Source organism: Paramacrobiotus metropolitanus, unplaced genomic scaffold (assembly GCF_019649055.1).
Source record: "Paramacrobiotus metropolitanus isolate TYO unplaced genomic scaffold, Prichtersi_v1.0 Parri_scaffold0000074, whole genome shotgun sequence".
In the NCBI taxonomy this organism is placed as follows: domain Eukaryota; kingdom Metazoa; phylum Tardigrada; class Eutardigrada; order Parachela; family Macrobiotidae; genus Paramacrobiotus; species Paramacrobiotus metropolitanus.
In genome coordinates this window covers 628,971-640,910 of record NW_026570294.1, presented here as the reverse complement: position 1 = coordinate 640,910, position 11,940 = coordinate 628,971, and the positions used below count along the sequence as shown (strand labels likewise).

The 11,940-nt window shown below is 44.4% G+C and overlaps 2 protein-coding genes and 1 long non-coding RNA gene across 3 annotated transcripts; all 3 read left to right on the top strand.

Annotated features, from left to right (window-relative positions):
- Window positions 1-3,777: 3,777 nt before the first annotated feature.
- On the top strand, window positions 3,778-5,570 carry LOC129595127 (uncharacterized). Its single transcript, XM_055492039.1, has 2 exons — window positions 3,778-4,116; window positions 4,215-5,570. Exons 1-2 carry the CDS (start codon window positions 4,065-4,067, stop codon window positions 5,195-5,197), a joined length of 1,035 nt encoding a protein of 344 aa, XP_055348014.1. The 5' UTR covers window positions 3,778-4,064; the 3' UTR covers window positions 5,198-5,570.
- A 1,144-nt stretch (window positions 5,571-6,714) lies between these two features.
- On the top strand, window positions 6,715-7,744 carry LOC129595156 (uncharacterized). The gene is made up of 3 exons (XR_008691276.1): window positions 6,715-6,770; window positions 6,975-7,210; window positions 7,304-7,744. It is a non-coding gene; the product is annotated as an uncharacterized LOC129595156 (long non-coding RNA).
- A 1,540-nt stretch (window positions 7,745-9,284) lies between these two features.
- On the top strand, window positions 9,285-11,652 carry LOC129595081 (uncharacterized). Its single transcript, XM_055491993.1, has 2 exons — window positions 9,285-9,498; window positions 9,620-11,652. The coding sequence occupies exons 1-2, from the start codon at window positions 9,447-9,449 to the stop codon at window positions 10,459-10,461; spliced, it is 894 nt and encodes a 297-aa protein (XP_055347968.1). The 5' UTR covers window positions 9,285-9,446; the 3' UTR covers window positions 10,462-11,652.
- Window positions 11,653-11,940: the final 288 nt, after the last annotated feature.

Genomic DNA, 11,940 nt, shown 5'->3' with positions numbered 1-11,940 from the left:
TTGATCTTTTGTTCTTAAACTGTGATGTTACCGCATTTTGTGAAATAAAAATAAAAATTCCATTTTAAAATTATGCGAGTGTAAATGTGTAATGAGTTCAAATGTCCTCTGGTGCGACCAAAGGAGACGTTAAGTTTCAAATTCTGATAATTTTCTGTGCGGATATTCAGTACGCCGTGCGCGCATGACCTCAATTCGAAAACGCAGTGTCATGGAATGCAAAGGACATCTCCAAGTAATACGTATGACTTTTGTAGTTCGATTGTTTCTATTTTTTTCTAAAAAAGCTGTACTCTTGCGTCACACTTCTTTTAACACAAGCATAACAAGCTCGTCTGCCACGTACTCTATGTACGCAGGCGGCAAAAATGCTAACATCCGCATTTTTGCCTGGTAACCCAGTCCATCCGTTAACCGTCAACATTTTAACATTACTACTTGCCTACTTACGGTGGGGAGTTGATTTAAAGAAAAGATGGTACTATCTCGCATGTGGGGGATTCCGTTTTTCCCAGAAGCTAGTAGCACAGCTCTTTCTGGTGTTAGCTCTTCATGAGTCCGCACCGTTTTCTGCAGTCTACACCCCTATGTAGGAATATATACTCTTGATTATAAGTAAGCACGCTGACGTATAATACTACGGATTGCAACAGTCTTTCATATATTTTATTCAGATTACGAAAAAAGCATCTTCCCTCCTGACGGGTTCACTGCCAGCGGTTCCAGACGGTTTGATAGTGATCTACCAGATTGAAATTGACAATGCGGAAATCACAACATGGTGGATCCAAGTGGCCCGGCAACTTCGGGCGCCAGATGATAGCATGTAAATCGCACGGTGGCAGCAGATCTCCACAGCTGTGTTGTGTTCTAAGACGCAATGGCAACAGCGTTACAACGGTGGATATTATGACTGAGGGCGAATTATTGAGCGGAAAGGTCTGTGACACCGATGTCAATGGAAAAGGGCTATACTGTACATTGATTTCGGCCGTGCAAAAACCATTGACTGCCTGGGTCGACCAACTCGGTCCATACGCCTGGTCCCGTTCGGCAGCATCTATCTCCGCCAAAATCGAAACTTGTTGTGCGTTAAAGGACAAACGGGCAGACCGTACGCACGTTCAATAGGTAAAGACGAGAATCTGCATCTAGGTATATTATACTACAATAAGTCACGAGTAGGAGTATGTATTAGGAAGGTTCGTAGTAGAATTTATGAAACGCCCCTGAAAACAAAATCATTGAGACAACTTTTTTATTATGTAATTACAGTACTGACTTGTATTTTCAATCCGTTCATAATTATAATAATTCACCCGCGACACCTAGCGTCACGTTGCAATAAGATTAAAGTGGAATGTGGGTGTCGCGGTTCGCTTTCTAAGACTTTCTGTAATCTCGATTAGTTAAAAAATCAAGTACTGCATTAGCACATTATATATTTAAAGTAAACAGCCATTTATACAGCGATTATTAATCATACAATTGTACTCGGAGCAGATGGAAAGGAAGAGTGCGCGGCGGAAGCGGAAATGTGTTTTACGCTAGGGGAGCCACGGAAACGATATCCTGCCACTCTGCTGATGGGCGATTTTGCTCTGTACTCTTTCGGACTGGTACGAGTGACGCTTCCAGATGAGGTTATAGTCACTGTACTCCGAGGAAATCGCATTCATGCACCTTTTAATCACAGCTCGGCAACACTGGCAGACTGGGACGATTTTTATACCACAAAGGTAAAAATAATTAACTAAGGTGCTTGACGTAGAAGATGCGTGGTATTACTAAAGGCTGGTGGTATAGCTCTCCTCCATCATCGTAGAAAGATTGGGGCCAAACCAGCTGTTCAGCAAAATGCCAAACGCGGAAACGTGAGCGCATAATGGCAGCGGTTCGTAAGGGCGGGAACAAACGCCTCAAAACTGATGATGCGCAATCGCTGAGTCCTGATTACACGGGACGGTTGGAAAGCGGTATGGCCATACTGTCGGTAACAGTCCTAACGGAGATTTTTGAATATTTGAATACTGCGCAGCAGTGCCGAATCCGAGTTGTGTGTGGTAATTGGAACGACATTCTGACATCGGCTCTGTTGACTAATCACCTGGGTTTGGAATATGGCTATCTGTCAGCGGAAGAAGCAGCCCAAGAGGAATACCTTAATGCCGCTAGCATATGTCACCGCTGGAGCAAACTGGTCACCATTACGAACTCTCCGCGATCGACGTATTTCAACACAAAACACAAATTACCAACCATGAATGCCACCGTCTTCCAGCGTATCGTGCAGGAAAAAGGCTACCAACCAGCTCAGGCCGTCATTCTCCACAATCAAACTTGGAACGTGAATAGCGGGCGATTCGAAGAAAATGTTTTCGCGGAGTTTATTGTCGAGTTGTATACCGAATTAGCTGCATTTGCATCCGTTTGTGAAGCCCTAGTGATCCGCAATCTGACGATTAATTTGTTAAGACCGAATAAAAGCCGACAATTGGAAGTGGTGGTTGTCCAAGGTCACATCCAAGCTGATCAGCCCCTGACTTTGAACGATTTGTGGGATCTGATTAACGGCAGTTTCCCGAATCCGACGGACGTCGACCGGAAAGCAGTGGAAACCTGGGTTCAAGAAACGATTCATCTTGCGAACATCTCGCGATACAAACGCATAATGAAGGTCAGTTTCTTCACCTTTTTAGTAGGTCAAACAACCGTTCGCTGGAATGCTCATCTTGCATTTTTGATGATTTATCAAAAAACGGGTGAATGAGTTGCGAACCGCAACTAGCTGCATCGATGAGGCATAGGCACAGTTGTGCGCTGTTATAACTGAGCCTAAGAGCGCCGTGTAAGAGGATGTTGTTTTAGGTTTTAACGAAAACACAGATGCCGGATCCGCGCGATACCAATCAGTACAATCACGTTTTGTTTCCGGCCGCGACGGAGACGAACTTTGACTTCCTTTCCCGCCTGGACGTGAAGAAACTGACGCAGTTCACGGTGCACGCTCTGTTGAATGAACTGAGGAATAAAAAATTTATGCAGTCTATCAAACTGTCGTGGTAACGGCGAGCTTTTTTATTCTGTTTTGTATACAATTTTTCATTTGTAGTTACGAATCTTAGGATTCACTATGCCAACGCATATTCATTTATGCAATCGACTGCAAAGTAACATTTAGGAAGCAGTCGTTCTTGGGAGTTCATACTACATATGCGGGTAGCGGATGTTATACATGCGAAAGTTGAAATGTGCAGTCCTTTTTACTCTTACATGTTGTTGATTTATCTTTTCGTTCTTTTGTAAAACTGGAGCTGATTGTGCCTCTCTGTATTATATATTTTTATTTCTTTGACTTTCTTTGAGGTGATAGTCTACCGCCTCGTGCAGGAGTAATCCTGGTCGCGGTAGACGTAAAGCAGAATAAACCAACAAACTGAACCAGGCAAGGACTTGAGGTAGAGTGACTGCTTTGCACTTGGTCCGTTAATTCTTCCTACAGTACGTACTCTGTATAGAGCCTCCCACCGGCAATCTGCTGCAGCAGAGTGCGGATAGTTATCATGGCAATCTAGCCAACCAGCTGATACCGTCTTGCTGTTGTTCTAATAAAAATTACAATATTATTACAGTACTTAAGTACAGTCCGTAGCTTTTACGCCCAAGTCAGTGAACACAGCAAATACACACTCATGCCTCTCTACATAGCACCGCTTAATTAATCGTTATTCATGCCAGACTTTATGGAAAGACCCAATTTTAAGCGGCATTCAATTAATTCGAATGGAAGTCCATAGTCTGCATAATTTTAACTTCGGATAAGTGTTGAGTTGGCATGTTATCACGAAGAGATCAAGTAAGAATGATTAAAATCGCAGCTACTTAGTCTACTTAGCACTTCCTCGTAGCAAACTGCAGCTTCAATGTTAATCTAATTTTATTGCGCTCAGTCGCTTCCGCCCTTTCGGTTGTACAAAACGATACTTCAAAACAAAATACCGTTTGTTTATCGCAGTGAGCGGCTCATTGTTGACAGCTTCGATAACTGAGAGCGAACCCACACCATGAGCAAGACTGCAGCATGTTTTGTACTATTTCTGATCCATCAGTGCGCTGGTAAGTCGCATTAATGACCCCACTGGGGTTGTAACTGTTATTAGGTTTTCTAGAAATCATCAAACAACAGCAGTATCGGCATCGTGTTTCTTTGTTAGGTATCCCTGATCACGCGATCCAGTTCGAAACCGACTGTAATGCACCGGATGCGTCCACCGCGGAAATAATTAAGACCGCGCCGCCTATTAATTCCTTCCGAACGGACACTCTCGCTGCGGATGAATGCCGTACGTACGCGAAAATGCTCTGCGGCGATGGGAAACACGACTACTGCATCATGAGTTACCCTCCTGGGAGTGATATGAGTCCGCTAACGAAGACATATTTCGAGATGAGCTGTTGGGAGGGCGGAACGCGGACTGCCATCGCCGTGTACGCTAGAAACGTCAGTTTAACCAGTCCCAACCGAGCTATTACGCTGGAGTTAGCAGAACGCAATGATACTGAAGATCCTGTGCATCATGACGCCGTCGATCCCATCCGTCAGCAGATCATTCAAATGCAAATACGGCACTGTGCAACTGCCACGATCACCGCAAAGATTTTCGGCGCTGGTGAAGTACCCAACTTGGTATCACTTCGTGTGTGGCAAGGAAGAGATTTGGTGGTCAAGAGGCGAGATTTCTCTCGAATGCCTAACGTCCGAATGATTATCTTTGGCCTTACCACCATTCAAGAGTTGGAGCCGTACACGTTTACGGATATTGCCCACTTGGAAAGCTTAACGTTGGAGATGAAGATAGGATATATTTTGTATATAATGTCTAAGCCAGAACATGACCAGTTTTGGGAACCGGGATCATTGCAAGGAAAAGATTTGGATAAGGTGAAGAAAATTCATTGCGATTGCTCGTTTGCCTGGTTTCGCAACTTTCTTAAGCGGAAGCCGCATCTAATTCAGGAGAAAAGGGAGGGAGAAGTGGCAGTCATCGGCAATTATTTAAGCGAATCCACAAACACCGGTATTTGGAAGGGATCTTTGAGTGTCGACTGCAGTATGGCGTTTAACTATAATAATACCTACTACACCAAAAACAGATCGTACTCGTACAATACTTCCTGTTATAATTTGGTCTGTTAGAGTTCAGGACATGGTTTGAAAGTTTATTCGTGTCTCTTGTCCATGTTCGTAGCGTACGTTTAATGTTAATGTGCATATATTTTTTTTATCATGCTACTCACGTACCCAGCATTCTGTACGCGTGTGCGCATTGCACTGTACGATAACCGGATGCTTCCAGCTGTCGTATGTTGCACTACGTTTTAAACCTGCGTACAAAAAACTGGGCATGAGAGCGCACGACCGCTTAGCACTAAACTGTACTACATAGTCAAGTACTTAGCCATAGCAACTGCAGTTACCTACCAGCCATAATTTTGTCACTGTGTGGAGCGTTATCGTGTTGGTAATTCAACATGTATCCAGAATCTTGTCCGGTAACAGTTCGCACCGTGACACGAATAAATGAATCACTACGCTCTGCAGAACGTTGGCGCAAGTATTACGGGTTGGGACCTGGAAGTTGTAACAGGTGTTAATTCTTAACCGAATGTGCGTCTCCCTTCTTTGCAAATTAACAAGTACTAGAGTAGAACTCCTCCAGCTGTTCGCATACGGTTATACTTACTTGCCTGATTGACCACTCTCAATGCGGAGCTCACAATCAGATGGGTCCAAGCGGTCAAGAGGTCACTCATGCAAAACGGTAGCATGCAAAGCTCCAGACCACAATCTGGTGATAAAAAAAGTGTAAAAGGCAATTTTTCATGGCAAGTTTCATTCGCTATGATATGTGCGCCGTGCTTGCATGATCTCAATGCAAAAAGACGGAAATGGAATGAAAGAAACATTTTCCGGATCATGATGTACCACTTTTGTGGTTCGAACGTAATTCTTTTAAAAGGGGCATCCGTTTCAATATATCGCTTTGCGTAGCTCGTACAGCAAGCGCGTCCACCTGTTTTGTCCGAGGAATTACTTGCGAAATCAAAATTATCACTCTGTCGCTGTCGCACCATCTTTTTGGCTGGTGTGCGCGCATTGCCACGCTGCAGGTGGCGAATGCAATACGAGTACAGTACTGACCAGATTTTCAGTCTAGGCACTACTCGTAGTTGTTGTCCAGTACTTACTGCAGTCTGTAGCCTGTAGGCATAGTCGATTTAAAACAAAGCCTATGTTACATAGTACTACAATATAATTACTCGCATGCGCGGGATTTCGTCTTTCCTACTTTTGCAGCACAGCTGCTCAAATCTTCAGCTAACCGCAGACCGTTTAAGAGTGGCAATGCGAAAATCTCAACCAGGTGGATCCAGATGGCCCGGTGACCCCGGGCACAAGATGATAGCATGTAAAGCTCCCGATGGCCCTGGACCTCCCCGGCTATGTTGTGTTCTGCGACGCGATGGTAACAGCCTTATGACGGTGGATATTTTGGAAGCGGGCGAACTGTTGTGCGGAAAGGTTTGCAACACGGATACCAAGGAAGAAGGGCTACACATTGATTTTGGCCGTGCAGAAAGCAATGACTGCCTGGGTCGACCGACTCGGACCATACGCCATGTCCCGTTCGGCAGCATCTATCACCGCCAACATCGAAACTTACTGTGCGTCGAAGGCCAAACCGGCAGGCCGTACGCACGTTCAATAGGTACAGACAAGAATGTACTTCTAAGTTTCTATATTGTAGAAACTTCTTCTACCAGTTTAATGAAAAATTATCCGGTTTCGTAATGTAGAACAACGCAAAAAATACTCTTTCTCTTGGTGTCCGGAATGCGATAAACGCCGAAGTATTCTTAGAGTAAATGTTTAAAAAGCACTTATTTAACCATAATACCTGTTCTCTGTGCAGATAAGTGGGAAATATTCGCGGTGGAAGCGGAAATGAGTTTTCCGACAGGAGAGCCACGGAAGCGATATCCTGCCACTTTGATGATGGGTGATTTTGCTGCGTATTCTTTCGCGTTGGTACGAGTGAGGCTTCCGCATGGAATTATAGTTACCGTTCTTCGGGGAAACCACATCCATGCACCGTTTGATCGCAGCTCGGCAACACTGGTCAAACAGGGTGATTTTTACACCACAATGGTAATAAACTAAAACTAGGGTGCTGAATGTGCTCGGTGTTTTTAAAAAGCTTGTTGTACAAATTTACAATATAAGTTTCCTGTATTATTGTAGGAAGATGGGGGTCAAACTAGCTCTTCAGCAAAATGCCGAAAAATTAAACATGAGCGCAATATCGCCGCGATCGATAATGTCGGGAAAAAACGCCGCAATACTTATGATATCGAGGTGTTGGAACCTGATTATACGGACCAGTTGAACAGCGGTTTGGGCATCCTGTCGAGATCTTCCAGTGTCTGAATACTTCACAACAGTGTCGAATCCGAGTTGTATGTAGTAATTGGAATGATCTTCTGACGTCAGCTCTCATAAGCAATTGAACCAGTCTGGAGTATGGATACCTGTCAGCGGAAAAATCAGCCGACGAAGAGTATCTGAACGCCGCCAGCATCTGTCACCGCTGGAGTAAACTGGTCACCGTCACGAACTCACCGCGATTGATACATTTCAAACACCAATTACCAACCATGAATGCCGCCGTCTTTCACCGCATCGTGCAGGAAAAAGGTTACCGAAGCGCTCAGACTGTCATTCTCCACAATCAAACCTGGCATGTGGATAGTGGACGATTTAAAGAGAATGTTCTTGCGGAGTTTATTGCCGAGTTGCATACCGAATTAGTTGCATTTGCATCCGTTTGCGAAATCCTAATGATCCGCAATCTGACGGTTAACTTAGTAGACTCGGGCAAATGCCGCCAATTGGAGATGGTAATTGTCCGAGGTAACGTCCGAGCTGATAGACCTCGGACATTGAAGGATTTGTGGGAGTGGATTAACGACTGTTTACCGAATCCGACGGACGAAGACCTAAACGCTGTCAAGACTTGGGTCCAAGAAACGATCCAACGGTCGGACATCTCGCGATACAAACGTATAATTAAGGTCAGTTTCTTCACTTTTTTACTGGATTAAATTATTATTCGCTGAAATGTTTTCTTTGCTGCACTCGGTCATGCGGTCTCGACCGCATGACCGAGGCTGCAATGTGAAGGTCGAGAACGCATGACCGAGTGGTATACATCTAGTACTTAACAAGTTTTGATGATTTATCCAAAAACGGCTCACTGAGTACCAGACCGCAAATAGATAGATGCCGGAATTCCTGTTTAGCCGTGAACGTGTTGTATTGCACGAAGTTTTTGTAGTCGAACTCCTGAGCGTCTTTTAGCAGGTTCGTTTTTCAGGTTTTGACGGAAACACAGATGCCGGATCCGCGCGATAGTAATAAACACAACAACGTTTTGTTTCCGGCGCCGAACGAGACTAACTTCGACTTTTTATCCCGCCTGAACGTGCAGAAGTTGACGCATTTCACGGTTCACGCTCTTCTATGCGAGCTAAAATTTCAACGGTCTCTCCAGTCCATTAAGCTCTCGTGGTAGTGGCATTCGTAAGACATGTAAAAATAACCGAGCCACGCACGGCAAATTTGATTGATTTCTTTGTACAGTTGGTTTTCTGTTTCACTGATACTTCAATATTTTTTCGGTATAATTTTTAGGTAAGATTCATTGCTCTGGCACATTCACCTTTGACTGCAAAATAAGAAAACATTTTTTTGGGAAATGAATGGAACTATGCGGACTGTGAAATGTTTTATTTTGAAAATTGACGTTCTACTGGTCATACATACGGGGATAACTGTACTGCTGCGAAATACAGCTTTTTTAACACGCTTTGATATGTACATTAAAAATTGAAAGTACAGTATTATCAGTCAGCTGCTACACCTTGTTACTTCGATTGTTTGACACAAAGTAGCAACTTAACAGTAGCGGGTACTGATTTTCAAACGGAGCGGTGCAGTACTTATCGGATGCCGCTGTTTCGCGCCATGAACGCCATGGGAATATTTCAGTTCTATGCGGCCTTCAGGATTAAAGTTCAAACTCCGCAGCATTTCGACCTCTGATAAATCATATGAGTATTCGGAAACGTTTACACCAAGAAAGCTAACAAGCTGATAGGAATCTCGCTACTGTACTTGATAAGACATCAGCGCTCGATTAGCAGTTGCTTATTGTAAACTACACCGTAACATTTATTACTGCATACTTAATCAGTTAAATGCTCCTGCCCAGCCGGTAATTGGAGGTGGTACTTTATAATAACATCCCGTATTTTTTGCACCGCAGACAACTCACAACAATAGCGAGAGCCGCGATAGGTGAAACTAGAAGTGACCACGCTCTACCATGCGCCAAACTGCAACGTGGTTTATTCTTATTTTGATGGACCAATGTGCTGGTAAATTCCATAACTGAATTTCATCCTACTATGATCCAGTCCTAAGTTCCTAACCTAATATAGATATACGGTTTTCCATAGCAATGGCCATAAAACAGCAAAAAAACATCTTTTTTCTTAGGTTTCACCGACCACGATTACGAAACTGAATGCAATGCACCAACACTGCCGCCCACCGTGCATACTGATACCGTCCCGCCCATTAGTTCTTTCCGTATGGACACTCTCACTGCGGAAGAATGTCGTACATATGCGGAAATGTCCTGCGGTGATGGGAAGTACGACTACTGCATCATGGACTATCCACCAGACAGCCAAGTGAACCCGCTAACGAAGACATATTTCGAGATTAGCTGCTGGGACGGCGGAACCCGGACCGCCATCGCCCAATACTCTAGAAACGTCAGTGTAACCAGTCCCAACCGAGCGATAGCGCTGGAGTTAGCAGAACGCAACGATACGGAAGACCCTGTGCATCATGAAGCCATCGATCCCATTCGTAAGCAAATCATCCAGTTATATATGCGGAGTTGCGTAACCGCCCAGATCACCGCCAAGATTTTCGGTGCCGGTGATATGCCAAATTTGGTCACCCTGCAACTGTGGCGAGGAAGAGATTTGGTGGTCAAGAAACGGGACTTCTCGCGACTTCCTAACATCCGGATGATTATCTTCGGCTACACCACTATCCAGGAAATGGAGGCGTACACGTTTACTGATATTGTCCATTTGGAAAGTTTAGCGCTGGAAAAGAAAATAGGCTACAATTTGTATTTATTACAGCCCGAAGAGTCAAAATGGCTCAGCTCTATGCGGCCCTGGTCATTACAAGCGAGCGATATGGCAAAAGTCGGAAGATTACACTGTGATTGCGCGTTTGCCTGGTATCGTAACTTCCTCAAGCGAAAGCCGTACTTAATTCAGGGAGACAGGGAGAAGTGGCGATCATCGGAAATTATATAAGTGAATCCGCAAACTCCGATGTCTGGGAAGGACGTTTAAGTGTCGACTGTGCTAAGGCGTTCAACTACAATAATACGTACACCAAGAATGGAGAGACTAAGTTAGAGCCCGGCACGAGCAGCAAAAATGCTGCTCGGCTCGCTCGTTTTCACTTGCCAAAACTTTCCGCTCGTTCAGCTCGCTCGCGGCCGAACCGCCGCTCGCTCGGCTCGCTCGTTTTTTAGTTTTACTTTGTTGTTGCTCGCTCGACTCGATCGTGTTCTTATTTTTACAAATCTGCTCGCTCGTGAGCGGAGCTAATTTAACGTTTCAAATTTTTTGCGCGAATTAGACATTTCAAAATTTAAGTCTCCCCAAAAAAACAAAAACTTAGTCAAAAAAGGGTATCTGAAATAACTTCTCTTTCACATTGGCAGTTCATTTTCTATAACTTCGTTTTTTCGCTGATAGCTTTCTGTAATTTGAACTGATTCCCGTTTTTTTGTGTATTTTGAAAAGCAATAAAAATGTTTGAAATGTTTACCAAGCCATAAAGGAATTAAAAAACAGGTTAAATTATGTCTTCGTTGGTTACGGATTATCGTTACTTAGTCCTGATTCCCGAGTCCAACATGTCAAGGTAAAATTTAGTAAACTAGTTCGCGCGAAGGTGACGGTGATTTACGACCCTTTTCAGCTTGGTCAAGCTAATTTTTACGCTGGAAACTTTTTCAGTTCGCCTAAAATCAGCCTGTAAGCTCGTGATCGCTCGCACCCGGCGATCCCGCTCGCTCGGCTCGCTCGCATATTTTTTTCCTGTTGCTCGGCTCGTTCATGAATTTTCAAAACAGCGCCTGCTCGCTCGAAGTGCTCGCGAGCACCGAGCGCTCGCGAGCCGAGCCGAGCTGCTCGGCTCGTGCCGGGCTCTATGGAGAGTACTCGTACAATACGTCGTGTTATAATTTGGCTTGTTAGGGTGGGAGACATGGTTTGCTGTTTTAATCATGTCTTTTAATGCTGGTCCTGTCCGGCAATCGGTCCGGACAGGACTGTGCTGTGGTGCTGTTTATTTTTGCACCGTATTGTACTATACGAGGACTGGATAAGCATCTTCGGTAGCGGACTTTCATGCTATTTTTGTCTCTCTGTATTAATGGTATTCTCACTTATTCGATTTTTTGTATTGATACTGTAGTCTACCGCCGATTGTGCAGGAGTAATGCTGATCGTGGTAGACGTAAAGCAGAATAAACCAAGAAACTGAACCTGGCAAGGAGTAAAGGACTAATGGATGAGAGACTGCTTTGCAGTTTGCACTGTGGTCCGTAATTCTTCATAAGAGTACTGTATACAGCCTCCCACCGCACCGGCATTCAGCTGCAGCAGGGGGAGTGCGGATCGTTATCACGGCAAAATTGGAAGTCAGCTGATACTATCTTGTTGTTTTCTAATGAAAATTACACTGGTACAGTACACTGAGTACAGTCTGCAGCTGTTAGC